Raw genomic sequence first — 25,189 nt, forward strand, 5'->3', positions numbered from 1 at the left:
TTAGCACGCAGTAGGCCTGCCATCCACTGCACAAAAGAACCTGGGAAAATGTTTTCAAAGAACCTGGGAAAACATTTTCATTGTAAGGAAATCTGGGTTAAACTGCAAAGTGTATGTGTGTGTGTTGGGGGGGGGGGGGAAGCTTTAAAACTGTTCTGAACTTCAAAAGAACTATCTTTGCATAGAAGGGGCCTTCTTGTTCCAGAATCTCAAGTGAGCCTCCAGCGTAACTCTTTTGAAAAGAGAACTTGTGTGGAAAAGTTTAAACAGATTTGGCTCTGTGCCCAGCTGGGCTCAGGGCCACATTCCTCTGGTCCGGGCTGCATTCGGCTTATTATTCTCCCGTTGATACCTCCTCACAGATTGAGGAGCTCTGGGCCAAGAGAGAGCCAAAATTCAGGTTCTTGCTCCTCGGTTCATGAAAGAGACAATGAGAGAATAGAGAGTCAGCAATTTGAAATAGGCTCTCCAGGATGGGGAGAGGGTGGGGCGGCGGGGAGGAGTGGGATGGGAGGGCAGGGGGTGGGGCGGCAGGGATGGGATGGGAGGGCAGGCGTGGGAATGGGAGACTGCCCACAAAGTTCCTAGCCACCTCTGTCCTTTTGAGGTGCAGCGAGCTGGAGCCCACGTGCAAACATAAAAGCTTTTAATGGTGTTTTTTTTTTTTTTTTTTTGAGACAGGGCCCCTCTGTGTAGTCCCTGGCTGGCTTCCAAGTAGCTATCCTTCTGCCTTTGTTACCCGCGTGCTGTGATTATCGGGTGCCCCGGGTCATAATCCTATGGCCTCACCCTCCAAGCCTTTCTTCACCGTGCACATCCTACTTTGGGTGGCCTGTCTCTACACTGCAGTATCTCTGAGGGTCCTAGGAAACTCTGGTGGATAATGGGGACTGGCTCTGGAACAAATGCAGGAGAGCCCGGCCCAGCAGGGGTTGTTGTTGGTGGACCATGTGCAATGCGTTTGCTCGCCGCCACCTCGCAGTTAGCAGGGCCGGGGGCTCATCGCCCAGAGGTGCACGAAGGCGGCAAGCGCCCCGCCACGCGGGCGGCTGGTGCAATCCCCCCCGCTCGCTTGCGTTGACGGCTAAGGCGGGTTGAAATTCTAAACTCCAGGAGGAGCAATTGATCACAGGCTCGGATGGTGAGCGCGGCCAATGGGGAGGCGAGCTTCTGGGTGAGAGCCAATCAGTGCTCCGCAGGAGACAGCGGACCAATGGGGTGCCGACTCTGCGGGTCGAAGCCCGCCCCACCCGTGCATAGGAAGACGCGGGCAGTTCGTGTGGTCTCTGCTCCAGCTACTTCCCTGGCTGTCGCCTCAGCATCATGGACGCTGCCAAGCAAGTGATTAACTTTGGGCCCGGGCCTGCCAAGCTGCCACACTCGGTAAGATGGCGAGGGTTCGTTCGGGATCGCTGGCGTCGGGATGCTAGGTGTCGGGATGCAGCTGTCGAGATACAGACAACGGTGTGCGGGGTGTCGGGATGTCTATCGAGATGTAGCCGCCGAGGCCAAAGTGGGCTCCTGTGCAGAGACTCGGGCGTGAATTCGGCGGCGCGCACCTGCAGCCTCATGCCAGGCCTCCGGGCGAGGTGGCCGCACTGGCTCAGCGTGCACGAGAGCGCGTGGGAGTGTGAATGAATGGGCGATCGGCTGGAGGGCCAGGGGGCGAGCAGGTCTGCTTCCGGGGAGCGCAGGCTAAAGCTCTGGGTGCTTGGGAACACAGTCCTCAGAACTCTGGGAATTGAAAGCTGCGGGCTTCGCCCCCCTCGAATTCCACTCAGCCCCCAAGCCTTTCTCTTGGAAACCTGCTTGTCACTCTCGGGCTGTGAAAGGCTTTGGTCTGTTTGGCCAAGTTCCATTTGCTTGATCGGGATGCCATCCCGTCCCGTCCTACGCGGCTTCCTCCCGCACCCCAGCTGTGCGGAATGAGATGCCTCTCATGGCCTGGAGCCCGAGGACCAGCTGCCCAAGCTGCTATCTGATAACGGGTTGCCACAGTGCGCGGGCATGGCCAGGACTTGCACAATTATCTCTTGTTGAATCCTGGCGATCTCCCCGGAACACCGCGGACTCTGTGGGATAGAAACAGGATCTTACAGTGTGAGAGGGGCACTTTGTAGGGACAGCCGCGCAAGCCGAGAACGGGGCTGTGGCCATTGCAGTTCATTTTCCATGACGTTCTGGAGTCCACCCCCACCCCCACCCCGCTCTGTTTTGGAGCGGGCTGTTTTTTGCCAGGTAGGATAAGGCAACATCTTAGTGCAGCCTAGTCCAGAATTTACTTTGTACTGCAGCCTGCTTTTGAACTATTCCTGTTTCCACCTCCCAAGAGAGGGTGTCTTAATTAAGGTTACTATTGCTGTGATGAAACACCATGACCAAAAGCAACTTGCGGAGGAAAGGGTTTATATCATTCAAAATTCCCAATAACAGTTCATTATCAAAAGCGTTGAGGGCGGGACCTGGAGGCAGGACCTGATGCAGAGGCCATGGAGGGGTGCTGTTTATTGCCTTGTTCTCCACGAATTTCTCAGCTTTTCTTCTAGAACCCAGGATCACCAACCTGCAATGGACTGGACCCTCCCTCATCAATTACTAATTAAGAAAATGCCCTACAGGTTGGCCAACAGCCCGATCTTAGGCAGACATTTTCTCAGTTGAGGGTCCCTTTACATAGATGACTGTAGTTGTGTCCAGTTGACATAAAACTAGCCAGCACTTTGAGACTACGGGCATGAGCTATTTCAATTTAGGATTTTTGTTTGGTTTTGTTTTGTTTTGTTTTTCGAGACAGGGTTTCTCTGTGTAGTCTTGGCTGTCCTGGATTTGCTTTGTAGACCAGGCTGGCCTCAAACTCATAGAGATCCACCTGCCTCTTCCTCCTGATTGCTGGTATTAAATTTGTGCACCCTCCCACCTGGTGTTTTTGTTTGTTTTTCGAGACAAGATTTCTCTGTAGCCTTGGCTGTCCTGGACTCGCTTTGTAGATCAGGCTGGCCTCAAACTCACAGAGATTCCCCCTGTGCTGGGATTAAAGGCATGTACCACCACATCTGGCACAGGAATCTTCTTGATTTAGTTGAATTATGAAGATTAAAGAAGCTTTCAAATAATTTGTGACTGTCATCCATAAAGAAAAATGAAAGTTATAAAATGCTATACTTGGGGCTGGAGAAATGGCTCAGTGGTCTAGCTTTTGGCTAGAAATATTTTTTAGAATAGTGATTTTAGTTATATAACATTTTATATTTTTAAAAATTATAGGTATGCATGTGTGTCTGTGTGGGTGTGCACATGAGTTTTCAGGTGCCTGAGGAGGCAAGAAGACTTAGAGGTAGTTGTGAGCCAACTGATGTGGGTTCTGGAGAGCAAACTCCAGATTCTTGGAAGAGCAAGAAGAATGTGCTCTTAATAGCTGAGCTATCTCTTTAGTCCTGCTAGTAAATTTATAGATGTGTTTTTAAGCAATGTGCTTAGAAAAATGCAGGGCTGGGGAGATGGCTCAGCAATTCAGAGTGGAGGACCCAAGTTAGGTTCTAGAAACCACTTTGGTCGGTTCACATCTGCTTGTAATTCCAGCTCCAGGGAATTGGATGCCTTCTGGCTTCTGAGAGTACACACAAATAAATTAGTAATCAAAAATTCATACACACAAACCAAGAATCTATTGCACTGTTTCTTCTCTCTGTCTCTGTCTCTGTCTCTCTTTCTCTTTGAGATAGGGTTTTGAGATAGGGTTTATTTGTGTAATAACCCTAGCTATCCTGGATGTGTAGACCAGGCTGCCCTCGAACTCACAGAGATCCACCTGGCTCTGCCACTCTAGTGCCGGGATTAAAGGTGTGTGCCAGCACCACCTGGCTGCAGGTGTTTCTTTTATTATATGAATATATTTACTCAAATATTTTTATAAATGTACACACATATATAATGTATATATTAAAAGATATATACATATATAATGATATATGTGTGTGATGTATATATCCCACACACAAATAGCATAGTACACTATTTCAACATATAACTTAATGATATCTTGGGTTTATTTTTGTTTTTGTTTTTGTTTTTTGTTTTGTTTTTAAGTTAGATTGCCAGGGTAGGATTTGGACCCTCTTTAGTCTTCCCCTAGTTAGGGTTGCAGAACTCCCATCTAGGCCAATTCTTAGCTAGTATCTCGTTTTGTTTGGTTGAGATAAGGTCTCATTATATAGCTTAGCTGATCTGTAACATTACTTAGACTAGGCTGGCTTCAAACTCACAGATATCTGCTTGCCTCTGCTTCCCAAGTGCTGGGAATAAAGGTGTGCTCTACCACACTGGGCCTTAGCTAGTGTCTTTATTTAGAGACAGGATCTCTTAAGAGAGCTGTGGCTGTCCTGGAACTTACTATGTAGACCAGACTGGCCTTGAACTCACAGAGATCCACCTACCTCTGCCTTCTGAGTGCTGAGATTAAAGGCGTAGGCCACCGCACCTTGCCTGAGCTTTTCTTTATTATGGACATCTGTAAGGATTCATTTCTTGTCTCAGCAATGTTCAACATATTGTTATGTAAGCAAACCGTGACCTCTCATAGAGTTTCAATGCTGATTTTTAAAAAATTTTCTGAATTAGATGAGAACGTATATCCATCCTATTTTCTCTCTCTCCCTCCACACTTCCTTCTGTCTCTCCTTCTGATTCCTTTCTTTCCTTTCCCTCTCCTGATTTTCTTTCTTTTGGTGTTTGGGATTGAACCAAGGGCCTCCAGTGTGTCCAACACCTTATACCACCGAGCTACATCTCTAGCTTCTGTTCTCCATTTCATTATAGGGGAATTGATATTGCTAATTTGACTTAATAAGAGAAATTTATGTGGATGATGTGTTTCCCAATTAATTGCATATCAATAGATCCCAATGGCCCTTCAAAGGCTGCTCTATCAGAATGGACTAGTTGTATGCAAAGTGAAGATGCATACACACAAACCAACTAAAAGAAACCCTTCTTTCACCGGGGGTTGAATACATCTCTTGCTCCTTCCTTTTTCCTCCACATATCCCCCCCCCCCCCCGCCCGCTTTGCTGCGAATTAAACCCAGGGATCCTATGTGCTAGGCAGCTGCTCTATCATTGATCCTCATGCAGCATAGCCCCAGCTCCTAGAGTTTATTCTAATTCATGGTAGGTTTCTGTCCATGCCACCTATCAGAACCTGGCGCTTCCCCAACCCCATGAAACACTAACCTGCCTGTATGATTTGAACAGAACTAGAATTTTGTTTCTGTTAGTCCCTGAACTGTGACCTTTATGTCTAATAAGTCAGCTTCAAGGGAGTGGTAAAGGGGATTTGTAGGGGGGGGCAAGTTTCTAGGGAACTGGTAAATTAATGCTTTGGGAAAGTATCTTGGATCAACCATGTTGTCTGATTTCAGGCCCAGCTTGTGTAAGTTGTAGGGGTGAGGCTCTGGGAAGTGAGGGAGGGGGCTATAGGCGGGACCAGAAGCCTGGTTCCCATGGGCCTCTGCTTAGCTGACAGCCTCCACCCCCCAGGTGTGTGTGACAAGGGGAAGATGTGCACAGCTTATTGAAATCTTTTCTTTTCCTAGGTATTGTTAGAGATTCAGAAACAGCTACTAGACTACAAAGGACTTGGCATCAGTGTGCTTGGTAAGATTTACTTTTGGATTCTGTTCCTGGGATCAGTTTAAACAGGAACAAAAATATGCCTACGGCTCAGGCTTTACCCTGTATAGTCTTCCTGTCGACTGTTACAGGCACATTTGACTCTAATGTCTTGGTGGAGTAAAGACTGGACACAGCCTGAGTGGTGATGAGAAGTTAGACATGGCTCACCGGTCCATAATTGGTTTTTAGTGATCACAGATGTGAGATTTAGTGGAGACTAGACATTTACATACAGGGGGCACCAAGCATTTGTAATATTGCTTCACATTCAATGTAAAGTTGTTTTTTTTTTTTATTATACTTATATAAAAACCTGTAGAAGAGCTGGGCATGGTGGCATAAGCTTGTAACCCCAGCAGCTTGGGGTGGCAGAGGCAGGTGGATCTCTGTGAGTTTGAGGCTACCCTGGTCTACAAAGTGAGTCCAGGAGAACCAGGGCTACACAGAGAAACCCTGCTTCGAAAAACAAAAACAAAAAACAAAACAAAAGCCGTAGAAGTTTAAAATTCACAAGTTTCTATGAAGATCTTGCTTAATAATTTCTTTATTAGACTTTTGCTCCTGTGTTGTTTAGGAAAAGAACCTCCCAGCTCTAATTTTATATTTATCTATATATTTTTCCTGCACATTCTACAGGTTGCACTACATGAAGAGACTCTAGGGTCAGCTGTCTGCCTTTTTGTGTTAACATTTGTTTCTGTGTGTTTGAGACATACACTTAGGTTTCTTGTTGCTTGTTTGCTCTTTTTTGTGTTTTTTCCTATATTTTTGAGACACGGTCTCTTTATGTAATCCTGTTTGTCTTGGAACTCACTATGTTGACCAGGCTGGCCTCAAACTCCTAGAGATCCTCTTATCTCTGCCTCCCAAGTGCAGGGTCTCATACTACAGTCTACCCTGGCCTTGACAGTGGCAATCCCCCTGCCTGAGTCTCCTGAATGCTGAGGTTATAGGAGAAACGTTACTTCATTACAGGGGAATTAGCAAAGCATGTTTCACTGCTTCTTTTCCTAGACAGAGTCTTGCTGTTACCTCAGGTTGGCCTTGACTCAATCCCCGGCCTCCTGCACGCTGGGACTGTGGGATGGTGTGGACGCACTGCTGCTCCTGCAGAGCCCTGCGTCTTCAGCTCGGGAGAAACAGGTAGAGCAGGGGCTCACAAGAACCTAATGGTCAGTTAATGTGCTACTTGAAAAACCAGTGTGCCGTGACTGCAGGACTGAACTGTTCGCAGTCTCAACACCAGTGAGAGTCGCCCCTTATGATAAGGAGCAGGTGCTGCCATCTGAACTCACAGCTTTCCTTATCTTATTTCTCCATAAATTCCACAAGCATTTTTTTGTTTGGCGTTGTACTCAATTTTATTTTTGTTTTCTTTTGTTTTTGTTTTTGTTTTTCTTTGCTTCCACAGAAATGAGTCACAGGTCATCAGATTTTGCCAAGATTATTAACAACACGGAGAATCTTGTGAGGGAATTGCTGTAAGTTTTGAAAAATATTTATTTAAAAATTTTTTTTTTGGTTTTATGTGTTATGTATGCCTGAGTATATATATATGTACATTATGTGGAAGCCTTCAGAGGTCAGAGTAAGTGGTAGATCCTCTAAAACTGGAAGTACAGACTATTGTGAGCCACCATGTGGGTGCTGGGGACGGAACCTGGGTTCTCTGCAGGAGTGGGAATTGTTCTCAACCAGTCAGCCAGATCTCCAACCCCATATTACTGTAAGTTTCTTAAATGACCAACTTGTTAGCTTTGCTCTGTATGCCATAAACCTGGGTGTTTATTACATTCTTTTCTGTGCTATCCACTCTGACAGAATGTTCAGAATGTCCATAATTATCTTCTGAGTACTCTCAAATTTATTATTATCATTGCATAAAACGACAATGAAATGTTCGCTATTGTCAGCATAACTAATTTAATGGTAGGCCTCCTGTCACTTTAAGAGTCACTTAGATGGGGTAGATATTAAAATTTAAGGGCAGCTCAGGTCCACTGAATTAGAATGGAGAAACCGTTCAACATGTCTGCTTGGCTTCTCCCACTCCTGTCTTCCTATTGGCTTCTGTGTCACAGTCACAGACCAGTGCCCAGCCCCCTCTGTTGTGCACTGAAGCTGGAATTCTGTCCTCTGCCTGTTCGTCTCTAAGCTGTGACTATTGTGAGGCCTGGGATCTGTGCAGCCAGCCTGATGATCTTTTTCACCCTGGAGTCAGAGCAGTTTGTTCTTAGTCCTGACTTGTGTTTGTTTTTTTCTTACTCAGCTAGACCTAGAGTTATCAAAGATGGACACCTCTCAGTGATGCCTGACTCAGTATGGTTACAGGTGATGGACCCAATTCCCTGACTTAAGCAAAAATGGAAAAGTTTATCTTGTGTAGGCAAAGGAGGATATAGGAGCCCTGTTGGCACCAGGAGGCTCTTTCTGCCCTGCTCACCTGTGTGCTAGCTTTGCCAGGAGGGCACCTGCATTTGCAAAGACTAGCACCCCTTTCATGTAATAGAAAAAAGTCATTGTCTGTGATTTGAGCAAAGATCTCAGCCAGATCCCACTGGCCAGCTTTGCTCACTGCTCATCTCTTGAGTTGGGGTTGGCCATAGTTGAATTCTGAGGGTTGGGCAGCAGAAGTAGGATTCCCTAAAGAAAGCAGGGCATTACTAGGAAAAGGAAGAAGTCACTATAGGCTTCTACCATCGTCACCAACGAGTGTCAGAGAAACCAGTAAGTAAATGACTAAATTGAGTTAGGCAGAGTAATAGTGAGATGTCACTGTATTTCCTTCTTTCTTTCTTTCTTTTTCTTTTTCTTTTGTGTGTGTGTGTGTGTGTGTGCGCGCGTGCTGAGAGGCCAGAAAAGGACATCAGATACTCTGGAGCTGGAATTATAGGCTGTTGTGAGCTGCCCAATGTCGGTGCTGGGAGTACATGCTCTTAATCACTGAGCCGTCTCCCAGCCTCTGTGGCGTTAGACCAGAAGTGTGCACTCTGTGGGGCAGCATTCATGCTCCATCTTTGATGTGGGAGCTTATATATTTACCGTCACTTGTTTTTAATGCCCAGAGCTGTTCCCAACAACTATAAGGTGATCTTTGTACAAGGAGGTGGGTGTGGCCAGTTCAGTGCTGTCCCCTTAAATCTGATTGGCCTGAAAGCTGGAAGATGTGCCGACTATGTGGTGACCGGAGCTTGGTCAGCTAAGGCTGCGGAAGAAGCCAAGAAGTTTGGGACCGTGAACATTGTCCACCCTAAACTTGGAAGTTACACAAGTAAGTTCTGGGGAGTGAGCTGGACAGGGAGGTGGTGACTGGCCATTACCCTTGCTGTCCTTTTGCTGGTCTCTTCCCGTCCCTAGTGATCTCATTTAGATTATGTGGCTATGGTGGTCTACTATCTACTCCTATGACTAATGAGAGTCTTGCTTAGCTAAAAGCCCTGGAGCCAGTCTGGTGTATTTATGGGGAGGTCAGGGCCCCCAGTAATGCTGCCAGTGCCCTAGTCACTCCTTATCTCCTCAATAATAGGTCATAGTCTGGAAAATAGTTCCTTTTTTTAGGAAGATGGCTGCTGTTGCTCTTTAGCTTGTTATAGTCTCTTAAGTTTCAATGCCCTTGCTGGAACATCCCAATAATAGTGTCACATGCCCTGCTGTGAATTAGTCACCTAGCCCTGCCTCAGTCTCATTTTACCCCTAGGGGTGTGGCTTTGATAGGCTCTGTTGGAACCACATGTGTCCATAATTGTGGGTAAGCACTGGGGTCCTAAGAAGCCAGTAGACAGGAGCAGGTGTAAGATAGATGGATTCCTGATGTCGAGAAAACTTTCAGATAACCACCATCCCTTTTGCTGGCTTGTTTTGTTTCATTTATTTTTCTTAAGACAGGGTCTTTCTGTGTACCTCTGGCTGCCCTGGTAGTCTTGATGTAGCACAGGCTCTAGTTTAACCTGGAGCAGTCCTTCTGCCTTAGCCTCCAAGTGCTGGATTGCACATGTGCATGGGTACATTTGGCCCCTCTATGCCGCATTTGAACGTTATTTGTGCCCAGTAAATTCAAAGGCTGTGATGGGTCCTCCTCAGCTGTTAGCAGTGACGGCAAGAGTAGGTGGAGAGATCCTTCTTGTCAAGTGCTTTGGAGTCAGTTTTCCCCTTAGGAAACTTAACCAGCCTCCTGGGTGACTTCATCTACAAATGGGGGTGGGGGTGGGGAAAGAAAGAAAGTATGCAGAGCCTCAAATTTGCCCTCTGTGATAGAAATTCCAGACCCAAGCACCTGGAATCTCAACCCTGACGCCTCCTATGTGTACTTCTGTGCAAACGAGACTGTGCACGGGGTGGAGTTTGACTTCATACCTGACGTCAAGGGAGCAGTGCTGGTCTGTGACATGTCCTCGAACTTCTTATCCAGGCCAGTGGATGTTTCCAAGGTAAAGTATGAAAGGTTGGGTGGGGGAAGCCAGTGACTATTTCTTTGCTGTGTTTTGATATATGTGCCCAGAGGAAAGACTTTTGGGAGTCTGAGGCCAGCAGAGCCCATTGCCAGGATAGATGTCAGAAAGTAGGCTGACGTCTGCTTATTTCATTACTAGCCATTTGAACATCTAAGTCTGATTGCTCATGGCCTACCTGTCAGGCCTTGGGGATCTGTCCTGCCTTTGAGAGGAACTTGCCTGCTCTTGAAAACTTCTTGACCAGAACACTGGGAGTGGCATGCTCCCTCCAAAGTCAGGAGCAGGCTACCAAGCCTAGAGGACTATGAAGAAACCCCCCTCCAATCCCTTTGCCTTTATCAGCCTCAACTCTGAAAGTCCATCAAGAGCACATACAGACTTTATGAGTGTCCGCTAAGGCTGGGCAGGTACGGGGTGGGGGTGGGGGCACTGTAGCAGGTACATGCAAAAAGAGGGATCTGTGAAGAATTTTATTTTATTTATTTATTTTATTTAAAGATTTATTTATTTATAATTTATACAGTATTCTGCCCAAATACTGTATACCAGAAGAGGGCACTAGATCTCATTGTAGATGGTTGTGAGCCACCATGTGGTTGCTGGGAATTGAATTCAAGACTTTTGGATGAACAGCCAGTGCTCTTAACCTCTGAGCCATCTCCCCAGGCCAGTAAAGAATATTAAAACATCATCCGAGCTAGCCAAATGGTAGTCTGCCTTGAAAATATCTTTCTTTTACTCTATTGTTTGGCATGTGCATGTGTATTTGTGCAAGTTTGTTCCTGTGTGAGCTTGAGTGAGGGAGAGAGATGCATGTGTAGAGGTCAAAGGGCATCTTTATGGAATCTCTTCTCTTTGTCTACCTTTATGTGGCTCCAGGTGTGGCATTCGGGCTACTAGGCTTGCATGAAAGTTCCCTTACCAGCTGAGCGTCTCCTTGCCCCTTTTTTTGTGATGGTGGTAGGGTTTTGATGATGGTCGTCCACCCCTTGTTTTTGTTTTTGTTTTTGTTTTTTGAGACATAACCCTAGAACTCACTGTGTAGACCAGGCTGGCCTTGAACTCAGAGATCCTGCCTATTGTGGGCTACTATGCCCAGCTATGCTCCCCCCTTTAATGTGGTAAAATATACTTAAAATAAAATGTATTATTTTAGTCATGTTTAAAAAAATATATTTAAGTCAGCTGGGTAGTGGTGGTGCTTGGGAAGCTGAGGAAGGTGGATCTCTTAGTTCAGGACCAGCCTGATCTATGCAGTGAGCTCTAGAACACCAGGGCTACACAAAAAAACCCTGTTTTGAAACAACAACAACAGAAATTAAGTGTGGTGGCACAAACCTTTAATCTCAGCATTAAAGAAGCAGAGGCAGGTGGACTTCTGAGTTTAATGGTAACCTGGTTTATATTTTGAGTTTCAGGCGAGCCCAAAGTATACAGTGAGATTCTATTTGTTGTACTTTTTTTTAAAGAATGTGTGCACGTGCGCGCGCATACACACACACACACACACACACACACACACACACACACACACACACACACACAAACACACACGTGTAAAAGTAACTTTTATCTCCCTGATGCAGTTGCCATCTTAGAGGCTTCCTGACTCAGTCTGTAAACCTAGGCTTAGTCCTGGAAGCTTCTAGCCTCCATACAATCTAATTTAGGTCTAGAATGTTTTCAGCCTCTGAGACTTACTGCTGAATAAGCTTACCCATTCTAGCTCTTTCTGAACTCTCACTGGCTGATTCAACCAACTCAGCTGTTCTGGCTCAAACTCCTCTCCAAGCTGACTGATTCAAACTGGATTCTCTCAGCTTCTGCTTGGCCTCAAGCTAACTGTAGCAGTCTGTTCTAATCTTCTGGCGCCTCCTCATTCTGTGGTTCATTTTGTCTTTACCTGTGTCTAGCTTGTTCTTTCGTCAACCTGCTTTTTTGTTTTTTGTTTTTTAAACACTCTTGCTCTTTAAAACTGCCTCTAAATCCGTGAACTGAACTGCCATGACGTCAACTCCACTGCACTGCCTCTCAGCTCACTGACTCAACTGAACTCCCTGACCAGAGCTCAGAGATCTGCATGCCTGTCTCCTGAGTGCTGGGATTGAAGATGTGTGCCACCATGCCTGGACCAAGTCTTTCTCTACTTGGAACTTGCTCTGTACCAGGCTGGCCTTGAACTCAGAGAACTGCTTGCCTCTGTCTCCTGGGATTAAAGGGGTGTCTGTATTCCAGCACGGTCCTAGATCGCACAGACCTTGGTCTTTGGATATGATCCCTTGCCACAGCAGCCATGTTTCTGTACGAAAATTCCTTTACAATTGTGGCTGTGCATAGATGCACTCTTGCCATGGTGTGTGTATGATTGGCAGGTTATTTATTTACTGGACCATCTTTTCTGGTTTGTTTGGTTTGTTGTTGTTTTGTGTGTTTGTTTGTTTTTGAGACAGGGTCTCTCTGTGTAGCCTTGGCTGTCCTGGACTCATTTGTAGACTAGGCTGGTGTCGAACTCACAGCAATCCACCTGCCTCTGCCTCCCAAGTGCTGAGATTAAAGGCGTGCGCCACCACCCTTGGCTCTATCTACTAGACTACCTTATTGGCCCCATTTTGGCTACTTTTAGGTGTGCAGTTCAGTGCCTAAATCACATTAGCATTGCTGCGCAGTCTTCACCTCTATCCAGCTCCAAGAACTTTCAGGTTTTGTACTGAAACTTTGCACTTGTTAAAATTTCCCACACCCTGCCTTTGCCACTTTATGAATTTGTACTCAAGGGACCTCCTGTAAATGGGACCATATTTGTTCCTTATAGCTTGGCTTAATTCACTAATGTCTTCACAGTTCATTATGGTACATGTATCAGAACTTCAGTTTTAGACTAGTATTCCATTATATAGATTTATGATGTTTGGTTTATAGCCATGCCCTGTGTTTTTATTTGTTTATTTGTTTATTTTGGTTTTTCCAGACAGGGTTTGTCTGTGTAACATCTGGACTCAATTTGCAGACCAGGCTGACCTTGAGCTAGCAGAGATCCTCCTGCCTCTTGCCTCCCTTGCATAGCTCAGCCCAGCCTGGCCTTGAACTTGAAACCTTCCTATCACCTTGGTACTGGGATTACACGTTTGTCCACTCCAAACCATGTCAGTTGTGAACCTGTATATCCCTGCTGAGGGTTTCCTGAGGTGCCACAGAAAAGGTTGTGTCCTGCACAACAAAATATCTTCAAGAACTGTTAGACATCGGTATATTCTAAAATTCTCCTTCAGGCGTCTCACCCACTCATGTTGTGTTGCAGCGGCCTCCCTCACAGCAGTGTCTCACCCGCTCATGTTGTGTTGCAGCGGCCTCCCTCACAGCAGTGTCTCACCCGCTCATGTTGTGTTGCAGCGGCCTCCCTCACAGCAGTGTCTCACCCGCTCATGTTGTGTTGCAGCGGCCTCCCTCACAGCAGTTTCTCACCCGCTCATGTTGTGTTGCAGCGGCCTCCCTCACAGCAGTGTCTCACCCAATCATGTTGTGTTGCAGCGGCCTCCCTCACAGCAGTGTCTCACCCAATCATGTTGTGTTGCAGCGGCCTCCCTCACAGCAGTTTCTCACTTCTCTAAATAGAAGTTTGTAGCAATTGATTTTGACCTAATTTTTTTTTTTTAGATTTAATAATTTTATTTTACATGTATGGATGTTTGGCCTGCATGCACATGTGTACACCCAATGTGTTGTCTGATGCTGGCAGTGGTCAGAATGTGAGTCCTGGGAATTGAACCCCGGTCCTCTGCAGAAGCAGCAGTTGCTCTAAACTGCTGAGCCATCTCTGCAGCCCGGTGATTTAACTTTTTAAAAATTTATATTCTAACTATTTCAATATTTAATGAAAAGAACAGTTGTACAAATACATTATTTTAGATTAAATGATAGTATTTCATTTTGGTTACTAAATATTTGAGGCCCCATTTTTATTATGTATTATTTTTCAATGTTGGGCATGAAGCCCAGGCTTTATGCACGGTAAGCAGGCTGTTACTGAATTATACCTCAATCCAGAGGGCCCCTATATAACAGGTTAGCTTTGAACTCACTATGAAGCCAAGCAAGGGTGACCTTGAATTCCATCCTCTGCTTGCATCTCCCAAGTGCTGGGATTATAGATATGTACCACTACGCCTGGACCAGAGGGCCACTTAAATTTAGTTAAACTTTTTTTTTTTTTTAAGATTTATTTAGCCAAGTGTGGTGCCACATGCCTTTAATTCAGCACTGGGAGGCAGAGGCAGGGGGTCGCTGTGAGTTCAAGGCCAGCCAGAGCTACACAGAGAAACCCTGTCTTGAAAAAGATTTATTTCTTACTATATCCGTATTAGTGTTTTGCCTATGTGTGTGTGTGTGTGTGTGTGTGTGTGTGTGTGTGTGTGTGTGTGTGCAAGCTTGGAGTCCTCAGAGGTCAAAAGTATTAGATCCCCTGATACTGGGGTTACAGATGGTTGAGTTACTATGTGGGTGCTGGGAAGCAAACCCAGGTCCACTGTAAGAGAAACGATTGCTCTTAACTGCTGAGCCATCTCTCCAGCCCTGAGAGGGCGTGTTCTAAGGACTGGTTGGGAAGTAGAACAAGGATTGTGGGAGGATGAATCTGTCCCAGGACGTCATAGAGCTGGGTGTGGGAGGCCCCTGCCTGGCAAAGGCCAAGCCTTGAGTCTCAGAAGTGCTGACTTGCTCTGTAGTATGGCATACTCCTAGGCAGGACTGGATCCCTTCATTTAAAAAGATTGTGCTTAGGGAAGAGCTGGATCTTGGTGTGCATGGTTTATGGATGACCGCAGGTGCTTCTGAAATAGCTGATGTTCCTTTCTTTCTGTTTTAAAGTTTGGTGTGATTTTTGCCGGTGCTCAGAAGAATGTTGGCTCTGCTGGCGTGACGGCGGTGATCGTTCGTGATGACCTGCTGGGGTTTGCCCTCAAAGAGTGCCCTTCAGTCTTGGAATACAAACTGCAGGCGGGAAGCAACTCTTTGTATAACACACCCCCATGTTTCAGGTAACTGGGGTGCTGTAGTCTTTCATCAGAGTAGAGGGAAAGCAGAGCATGCTTCATTGGCCAGTGACCCGGGAGCCCCAGACACACTCAGCGTCCTTTGTCCAGCACTGTTTGGTCAGCTTTTCTAGTTTTTGTGGAGATGACAGTCTTAGTTTTTGTGGGTCTTGATAATCTGGGTGCCGACTGTTGACCATTAACCCACAAGCTCTCCAAAGATAAAAGTGCCGTGTCCCGTGTCTAGGACAACCAGGGTGGCTGTTCCAGAAGGAACAGGGTCAGGCTAGGGTTTGGGTGCCAGAGTTCTCTTGTCTCCTTCCCTGTTGTAGAAAATGCCTCCCACACACACAAGAAAGGGAAGAGTTGGGAGTTAAAGTTCGGTTGGAAGTTTCTACTGTTTCTCTGTCACCCACGTGATATAGAACAGTCTCCTCTGTGTCCCCCGTTTCCTTAAGAGTAGAGTGTTTCCACATACCAGCCTCTGTGCCAAGCCTGCGCAGGCCCTGACCTGGCCCTGGGATGGAAACCCCCTCTCTAGGACCCCCCTGCTAGAGACTGCCGAGCCAGAAATAGCAGAACAGGAGCACTTTCTTCCTCAGATTGGAAGGGCGTCTCAGAGCAAGTCAGGGTGGTGAATATACTTAGATTGAAATTGAGTGAATGTGTGGAATGCGAAAGGTAAGGCTTGGTGTGTCGTGCCCACTCCCCCCAATTTTTTTTCCCTTGGTGTCCTTTTGTGGGACTTCACTGTAGTGCTTTAACATTCAAGGTTGGCAATGGCCACTGAGAGCAATCTCCTCATGGAGATGACGCTGTGAGCAAGGCAGAGGACAAACCTTCTCCACATCATGTGTAGGCAGTTAAGGATACAAGTGTGCCCTGAGGGTGGTCTTTGGTTTCCTTGTTTGGTCACAGACAAAAGACTGTGGGCCCTGGAACCTGTTTGGCTGTTCTGCATAAACTGGGCCTTGAATCGTTGCTCAGCAGCCTTAGGCAGGTGCTGGGCTGGAATAAAGGGCTATGGTGACATTCTTGTTAACCCGTTAGTAGAACACACTCAACCCTATTAGTGGGTGGAGGAGAGGATATTAAAGAGCCCTTCTAACTTCATAAAACACTTCCTACTTATGTACACTGCACTGTTTTTTATCACCAGTGTGAGGGGAAAATGTCTTTTATCCAATTATCTTATTTCACTTGGTGAAAATATAAGATATAGACATGGTGACATATGCCTGTATTCCCAGGATTTGGAAGACAGAAGAATCAGGCATTTAAGGATGTCTCTGGCCTTTTAGCAAATGCAGGGGCAGCTTATGGCCCATGCAGCGGCCCTTGGCAGGAGGGGAGCAGCTGGACCACGCAGGGTGTGGGGGAGTTGACCTCAGGGAGGCTAGCTGCATGAATGCTTTCACAAGCTTCTGAAACAGTTAGGACACCTAGTCCCCAGCCCAGGAGCTCACCTGCAGCCTGGACACTCCTGGTGACCTTTTCTAGACTCTGACACACAGGTAAAATTTATATTGTTTTAACTACACACACACACACACACACACACACACACACACACACACACACACACACACACATAAATAGCACCCACTCTTAAGCGAACTGTTGTTACCAGGGAAGCATTGCCTGCAATATCCACTCACCCTCATTAACCACCAAAGACTCATTCCAGGACCCCCAAGGAGTCCAAAATTCTTAGGTGGTCAAAACTCTTTTTAAAAAGGACACAATATATAGCTATGCACATCCTCCAGCATGTGTTAAGTCATTTCTAGATTATTTATAACATCCAATATAATATAAGTACTTTAAATAATTGATATACTGTATTGGGTAAGAAGTAATGATGAGGAAAAGATTTGTTTATATTCACTCCAGACACTGATTTTGAAATTTTTTTCTGTACAAGCTTGGCTGAACCCATGCTTGCCAAAATCATGAATTTGGGGAGGTCATCTGTATACTGTCATATATTTAGTTGTGTCAGTGAACTGTGAACTGTGCTGTTCAGACTTGTCTGGATCCTTATTTCAACCCAGCAGTGTACTGTGGGCATTCTGTTGTATTAGGCTAAATGCCTGCCCCTTTCTACTCTACTTTTCATAGCTGCACAATATTCGAGAGGACAGGCTTGCTGTGGCTTAATCACTTCAGGGAGGCTTGAATGGTGTGTTTGTAGGTAGCCAGTTTAGAAGTAAAGGCATCAGTCAGTTAAGCTCTGAATCCACATAGCATTGTAAGACGGTGGTTTCAAGAATTTTGGCTTTCGATGAGTTAGTGATAAAATGGAACTCCAAAACACCTTGTGATAAGCATTCACAGGGCCCAATGTAGTGCTTAGCTGGCTGCCGGGTGGGAAAGCAGGCAGGAGCTTCCTCTCCCCAGGGCTGTCTTTCTGTTTTCTGGGCAGCCTGCTTCCTTCAGATCCAGCTGCTGCTTGCTGAAGCATTGGAGACCCAGGCTAAGGCAGCTGGCTACAGGCTGTTGTTGGCCTCTGCTGCTTTGGCCGGCTCAGATCATAAGAAGTCACATAGAGAGTATAGGCAGCAAGCCTGAACACAGGCTCCAGGGTTGGTCCTAAGGCCTGGCTGAGACAGAGGTCCTTGCTGCTTTGGGTTTTCTTAAAGAATCTGCAGTTTTGAAATATGGGGATAGCAAAACATCAGGTGAAAGTAACTGTGGTGTCATTAGTGGTGGCTCTACTTGACTCTGGTCGTGGTGGCATGTTCCAGTGGTTCATGGCTGAGTAGGCTTCAGATGCCAGGTCAGAGCAGTTTGGGGCTACATCCTTCTGTAAGGTTCCTGTGTCTGGTGTTGCTTTCTTTTTGCCTTCTGGGAGGAAACCCCTAGGTTCTTGGCCCACCCAGTTGAGACAGCGAATGACCAACCAGTCAGTGTCAGAGGTTTTTGAGTGACAGTCCTTTGGCTGTCAGAGCTTTGCCTACTCTCCCCAGGCCCTGTGCTAAGCACAGGTTTTTGTGGGAGATAAGAAGTCTGAACACTTGGCTAGGAAAGGGGTGGTCCTGTGTTGTGGCTGGGCCTCCTAGAACCAGGGACACAAATCTACCCTGGCCCGCCATAACACATTGTGAACAGGAAGCAGCCTGGCTGGGGCATCTCTGACCCAGGTTTTTGCTCAGCCTTCCTTCCCATCAGACTTTTGCAGCTCCCGTAGATCACCTTTATCCCACACCTGGACACAGTCACAGCGAGAGAGAATGGAGCTGGGAGCTGGTGGTCCCCAGACTCTTCTCAGGGAGAACAGGAGACCTTCTTAGGCTCCATGCACTTTGTAGTGAGGGATATGTGGGACTTTTTAAAGGCAGTGAGAAGACTGTTGAAGCAAACCACCTGCCATTATTAAATTCCGTGTAATTTCAGCCTAGTTTGGGTACCTAAGAGCTACGATTTGTGTGGGCTTCTCTTGCCAGGCCCTGTGCCAAGCATGGGTTTTTGTGGGAGATAAGAAGGCGAACACTTGGCTCAGAAAGAGATAGTCCTGTGTTGTGACTGGCCTCCTAGAACCAGAGATACAAGGCTTACTCCATCTCTTTTCCACTTCTTTCTGTGGTTCATTTTGAGAACAAGGTCTTGCTATGTAGCTCAGGTTGGCCTGGAACTCTGTATGTAGCGCAGGCAGAACCCTCCTGCCTCAGTCTCCCATCCACTGAGGTCACAGGTAGATTGCTCTCCATTTCTGATCCTTGCTTCTCTAGCCAGGATGCTGGCTTCTCTGTTTAGTTAGAAAAGAAGTCTCCTACGGATACCGTCTGCTTGGGAGGCACTAGCCAAGCTCTGCCTTTCTCCACTCCCAGATGAGACAATCCCAGGGAAGCTGCTGATGGCTCTGGTTAAGTCTCATGCCCACCTCTTATGACCAGGGAAGCAAATCATGCCGCTGGATCTGTGTGCTGGATGTGGGGGTGGGGCTGAGGAGAGGTCGCCTACCAGGTGCCTACCACAGGTATAGCGACTCCTTGTTCTCAGAGGTAAAGACAAAGCTTTACCTTTCAGGGTGACTAGTCCTGTGTCGTGTGTATGGGCTGGGATGCAACCTCTGGTATCCATCACCGCCACACTGCCTCTGCCAGGAGGGAGGCCCATAGTGGGGGCTCTACAATAGAAAAGATCAGTGTGCACTTCCAGCCTTCGAGGATTAGAATGGAAGACATAGACATGCTCACAGAAGTTTAAAATAGAGGAATGAGCGGTAAAACAAAAGCAAGACCAAACCCCACAACCCTATATGGATCATATGAACGAGGTTGGGGAGACAGTCTAAAGAGATGGGGGACATGTGGTTGGATGTCATAGAACATGTTTAGCAGGGCCTAGGGCCATGGTTCTTAACCTGTGGGCCACGACCCCCTTTGGCAAACCCCTATCTCCAAAAATATTTACAGTACAATTCCTAACAGTAGCAAAATTACAGTTATAAAGTAGCAATGAAATAATTTTGTGTGTGGGGGGGCGCGTCACCACAACATGAGGAACTATGTTAAAGGGTCTTAGCATTAGGAAAGTTGAGGACCACTGGCCCAGAGGGCCTGGTATGTCATTACTAAAGTGTCTAGTGTTGCCTCTTTAGAATGCCACGTGAGCTCCAGCTGTGTTGGCCTAGTCCTTGGTGTGCTCTTCAAGTGGTCTGCTTTTGTCAGTTTGTAATGTTTTAGCGTGACTCCCAATACCAGTTTGTGTCCTTTGCTCTCCAGCTTTTGCAGAGGTGAACCTAACGGTGCTGTGTTTTATCCCTGTTTAGCATCTACGTCATGGGCATGGTTCTGGAATGGATCAAGAACAATGGCGGGGCCGCAGCCATGGAGAAGCTCAGCTCTGTCAAATCCCAGATGATTTATGAGATTATTGATAATTCCCAAGGATTTTATGTGTAAGTCAATGCATCGTATCTCTTGTGAATTAGCAACTAGTCCATGAAACTTACCTTTCCCCAGGACACTGGCATACCTGTGAGGGATGGTCCCATACCTCACGACATGAGGGTGGAGGTAGTGAAAGTCTTTGCTCTTGTACCTCACCCTGGGAAATCCCAGTCTGTAAGGTACTCAGATACTCTGATCCTGGGAAGTGTGCATCACTGTCTGAGGGTAGGACTCCCCCATCTCTTCTCCCTACTCCCTAGTGTCACTGGAAAAGTTGCCTACGGCTTCCTGTTGCTCTCTCATGCTGTAATCCTGGCTCCCCATATGGGCTTGTGCGCAGGCGTTTTGCTTGTGCATGTCAGACGACAGCCTCCTTGTCAGCCCTCACCTTCTATCTTGTTTGAAACAGGGGTTCTTGATGATAATGATCTTGGCCGGAGGCCACCGTGGCTCATGTCCATTTGCCAGGCTAGCGGTCCCTTGAGGTTCCGGGATTCTCCCACCTTACCTTAGAGGTGGACCTACAGATGCGGTCCACCCCGCCGGCTCTGGGAATCTGAACTTAGGCTCTCACACACTGTAAACAACTGGCCCCCCGCACCTTCCCTTTTATCAAGGGTCACTGCTTCCGCTGTTCTAGGACAGGTGTCCCCATCCTTGGCCTGCAGTCCCTATGAGATTGGCTATGGCAGGGATGACATTTATCTACTGACGTGTATCTACTCTCACAACAAAGGGATGGGTGATCATGTGTTGATCGCTGGCTGCCTTTGTTTTTGTGGATTACAGACTGTACAGATCTTATAGGTGTTTCCTGGGGCTGCTGTAACAAAACACTCATGAACTTGGCAGCTGAAATGGCAGAATCTCTCAGTTTTAGAAGCCCAGAGTTCAAGATCCTAGTATTCTTGGTTTGGCTCCCCCCAGAGATTCCAGAGAAGATTCTCTTTCTTCTTTTCCAGATTGTTCTTGGCTTAAGCTGCATCATCGTGGTCTCTGTCTGTAGTGGCCTTTTCCTTTCTTGTTTTTCTGTGTATGAGGGTGAGCCATGGGACTTAGGTACCCCCAATACTTTAGGATAGTTTTGTTGTTTTGAGACATGGTTGCAGCATGTATCCCAGGCTAGCCTCGACTTTCTATGTAGCTCAAACTGGCCTTAGATTTGCCTTCCTGCCTTCTCTTTCCCAACGGCTGGGATTATAGGCAAGGACTGACTGTGTCCCCCTTCTATGGTAGCCTGTGTCAAGATCATTGTTTGCAGAAGATAAGTTTTCCAAGTAGCTCAGACTCCTGAGTTCTGGATCATGAGAGATGGACACGTGTCCGTTATCTAACCTGCCACAACAGGCTTCTTGCCATAGTGGCAGATGGGCTGCACCTAGGGTCATGCCTGGGACTTAGAAGTATCATGGATAGTGATGACATTTGATCTTCCCTAGCTTGTAGGGTGGGTACAGATGTACACTAGCCATATGCCATGTGGTATGTGACTGTTGTGTATGCATTCAATTCCACGTATATACATAACATTTACATTCAGTAAGCAAGCCGGGACCTCTGTTTTCTAACCATTATGGATCTTTGAGGTTTAGACTGTTGTAATAGATTTATCTATCTGACGGGCACCCAGGCCTGGCCCGTGGAAGGCCTGCAGACACTCTTCTGGCATTGCACTGCATCCCTGAATGATGAAGGCTAGTGAGTTTGTACAGCAGTGGATCTGTGTTTTAGAATAATAGCTATGAGGGATGAGGAGATGACTCAGTCAGCCAGCTGCTTACTGTGCAAGCACGAAGCCTTGTATTCAGATCCCTAGAACCCATAGAGAGCCAGGCGTGGTGTTAGACCTCTGTAAACCCAGCTTGTGGGTGGAGAGCCACTGCAAGCCAAGCGTTCCCACAGGCAGACACAGGCATGTTAGGGTAAAGTAATTTGGGGGCATGAACTACAAGTCCAGATCTTTGATTCTTTTAAGTCTTCAGCCACATGTAGGCCCAGTTTGTCTGCAGCCTTGCATAAAGAGCTGTACACTTTGCTGTGTGGCTGACACGTGTTGGAAGCTATGCGTATGGCCGCATGACCTACTGGATTGTCACAATGTGAAACAGAGATATTGCTGTTCCTAATATTCAAGGGAAGGGACTGAGTCTTGCAGAAATTAGGTAGAAGTCATACAAGCGAATGCTAACCTACTGCTGTATGAATGGGGCTTTTTCCCTGGGTAAGTTATAACATTCTAGCAAGAGCTCTGCTTTTTTTTTTTTTCTGCCTCCTCGAGTGCTGGGATTAAAGGCATGCACCACCACCGCCTGGCTCACACTTCCGCTTCTGGGATTATAGGCTTGTGCCACTAGACCCTGGTTTATACTAAGTGCTTTGGCAATGAAATAGTTCTAGACACCTATAAATTTGCTGGGTGCGGTGGCTCACACCTATAACCCCAGTACTTGGGGAGGCAGAGGTATGTGGGTCTTTGTGAGTTCAAGGCCAACCTGGTCTACAGAGGTATCCAGGTCAGCCAAGGCTACACAGAGAAACCTTGTCTCAAAAAAACCAAAGAAACAACAACAAAAACCCTATAAATTTGTTTTTGACATTATACCTCTTAGAGCCATAGCTGGAATAACAAACCTGCTTTTCAGATGTCCAGTGGAGCGCCAGAACAGAAGCAGGATGAATATTCCGTTTCGCATTGGCAATGCCAAAGGAGATGAAGCTTTGGAAAAGCGATTTCTCGATAAGGCGGTGGAACTCAACATGATCTCCTTGAAGGGGCACAGGTAAGCACACCTGCTCCTCAGGCCTGTCAGAGGCAGAACAGCCTGGGGTGGTCGTTATAGACTTGCTGGGGCATAAACCCACTTCTGGCTGGTTTGTAGTGCATCTTACACAGGGGTTCCTCAGCGTGGAAAGTGCCTCTGGGAGGGCTGCCTGCCCCACCCCGGCGTTAGATCATCACTGGGCTCTGCTGAACATCAGATACCTTAACGATAAATGCCGTCAGGTCGACCTGCAGCAGCAGAGTGCTCAGTGTGTGTGGTTGGAATGTAGCATGGCCCAGTGACTGCTGTGGCCCCAAACCTATAGTTACCATCTTCATCTGACTTCTTTCCCTCCCCTCATTTAGTTTCTTCCTTATTAAAGGTGGAGAGTTTGGGTATGGTCAAAGTCCACTGTAGGCATATGTGGAAATGCCACAGCGAAACCCATTAGTTTGTGTGAGGAACATGTCAATAACTACTCTAAAAAATGTGACTGGGAGCCCATGACCTTTAAGCATAAGGGGTTTCCTAACGGCTTGGAAACTTCGTGCTACTTTTTGGGGATGGTTTTCAGGTGGGAGGTTGAGCACCCTAGGCTCAGAGCTGCAACTCTTAGGCAGGGTACTGAGTGAAAGTTGTGTTGTGCTAAAATAGGTGCCTATTAAATCTCACTTTTTTTTCTTTTCCTCGTGTTGTTGAAGTTCAGACTTGGAACCTTTTGTATGCTAGGCAAGGGCATTAACACTGGTATGCTTCCTCCTGATTCTCATGGTCTTTTTTTTTTTTTTTTTTTTTTTTTATTAATTTATTCTTATTACATCTCAATGGTTATTCCATCCCTTGTATCCTCCCATTCTTCCCTCCCTCCCATTTTCCCCTTATTTCCCTCCCCTATGACTGTTCCTGAATGGGACCTCCTCCCCCTGTATATGCTCATAGGGTATCAAGTCTCTTCTTGGTAGCCTGCTGTCCTTCCTCTGAGTGCCTCCAGGGATTCTCGTGGTCTTACTGGTTGGAACTTTCTTGTTCTAGGTCAGTGGGAGGCATCCGTGCCTCTCTATATAATGCTGTCACAACTGAAGATGTTGAGAAGTTGGCCGCTTTCATGAAGAATTTTTTGGAGATGCATCAGCTGTGAACACACTACTGTGAACAACATGCAGAGTTTAGAGTAACTTGGGATTGGCTACAGAAACGCAACAGACATGGATCTTTCCAGATATATACTTACTGCAGATTCCCCTTCAAAGATAAAGACTAAACACCTGGGGCTTGGCAGAGCTGATGAGACCCCCAGCTAATGGTCACCTTCATTTTCACTTGAACTGGAAGCATTTTCAAAGCTCTCCTGCTGCCTGTCTAACAAATTCAGCCTGTCATCTTTGCTGTTCCTCCCTCTAGGCAGATCGTTCTGCTGGTTCCCGCTAGCTCATGGGAGCGCATCACAATGAGGTTGGGAGGCCGGATGTACTGGATCTGATAGCAGTGAGATTGCTGGGCTGTGCAGCTGTTGGTTCAAGTCAACAGCGACTCTTGTGAGCATTTTCGATTTGTACACTGCTAGTCTCAAAAAGAGATAAAAGTGATCTACTGTGGGAGCGTTAAGTAGTAGGTAATGCTTCTAACACCATATGGTTTACAGCTGTGCCTTTGTATTGCTAATGAAGCGGTTCTGTAGAGGCTTTTAGAGTTTGCTCAGCCCATGACGTTGTGCGTGGCTGTCCTCTGCAATTGACAGCTACACTCTCTCATCTACTCACTTTTAACGCTGCTTCGTGAGAAAGATCTAGAAGCTCCCTGATGGTTGGTTCTTAGCTTTTCAGTTAGGCTGTTAAACAAAACTTAGTCGTTCCCTCCTTCCCACCCCCCACTATGTTAACATGGCTGTTTGTAGTTTGACCAGGGCAACACTATACATTCCAGATCTTTGCTGAGGTCTTTCCCGGTTGTCCATGTGTTGTTAGTGTTTTCGGTGGAGAACATTAAAGACTCTAAAGCATCTAAGCCATTGCCTGTGAGTTATTCTGCTTGCCTTTTAGACAGATGCTTCTTTTAAAGTCCAGACGGAGGTGTCAGGCTTCGTTCTTGTGCAGCTCAGTGCGCTGCTTGCCTTTGGCTTCTGTAACAGCGGAGTCCCTTCCACACAGCTGCCGGTGTACAGCATCCTGAACTCTGTCCCTGTTAGCCCAGAAGACAGGCAGCAGGGCAGCTCTGAGCTCTCCGTGTTTCATCTGATTGCCCAAGGGGAAGACACTGGTTAGTTGGTTCTCCTGGCTAGGTTCCACCATCTCACTTGTGGCATTGCAGGTCGCTGGTATTTAAAGCAAGGTCTCCTTTTGGGGTGTGGCAACTCACTGCATATTCATATGCCGAGAGCCAGGTCAC

General features: G+C 46.7%; 1 protein-coding gene across 1 annotated transcript; it reads left to right on the forward strand.

The window, feature by feature from the left end:
* Positions 1-1,209: 1,209 nt before the first annotated feature.
* On the forward strand, positions 1,210-24,808 carry PSAT1 (phosphoserine aminotransferase 1). Its single transcript, XM_084800538.1, has 9 exons — positions 1,210-1,383; positions 5,591-5,651; positions 7,081-7,150; positions 8,735-8,940; positions 9,924-10,096; positions 14,984-15,153; positions 19,922-20,050; positions 22,685-22,822; positions 23,837-24,808. Exons 1-9 carry the CDS (start codon positions 1,324-1,326, stop codon positions 23,940-23,942), a joined length of 1,113 nt encoding a protein of 370 aa, XP_084656664.1. The 5' UTR covers positions 1,210-1,323; the 3' UTR covers positions 23,943-24,808.
* The last annotated feature ends 381 nt before the right edge of the window (positions 24,809-25,189 follow it).

This window comes from Acomys minous (genome assembly GCF_964271855.1).
Source record: "Acomys minous genome assembly, chromosome: 2".
Lineage (NCBI taxonomy): Eukaryota > Metazoa > Chordata > Mammalia > Rodentia > Muridae > Acomys > Acomys minous.

Coding starts and splice junctions, on each gene's coding strand:
- PSAT1 (XM_084800538.1), top strand. CDS start 1,324: ATGGACGCTGCCAAGCAAGTGATTAACTTTGGGCCCGGGCCTGCCAAG. Junction 10,097..14,983: donor GGCCAGTGGATGTTTCCAAG/GTAAAGTATGAA, acceptor TCTGTTTTAAAG/TTTGGTGTGATTTTTGCCGG. Junction 15,154..19,921: donor AACACACCCCCATGTTTCAG/GTAACTGGGGTG, acceptor ATCCCTGTTTAG/CATCTACGTCATGGGCATGG.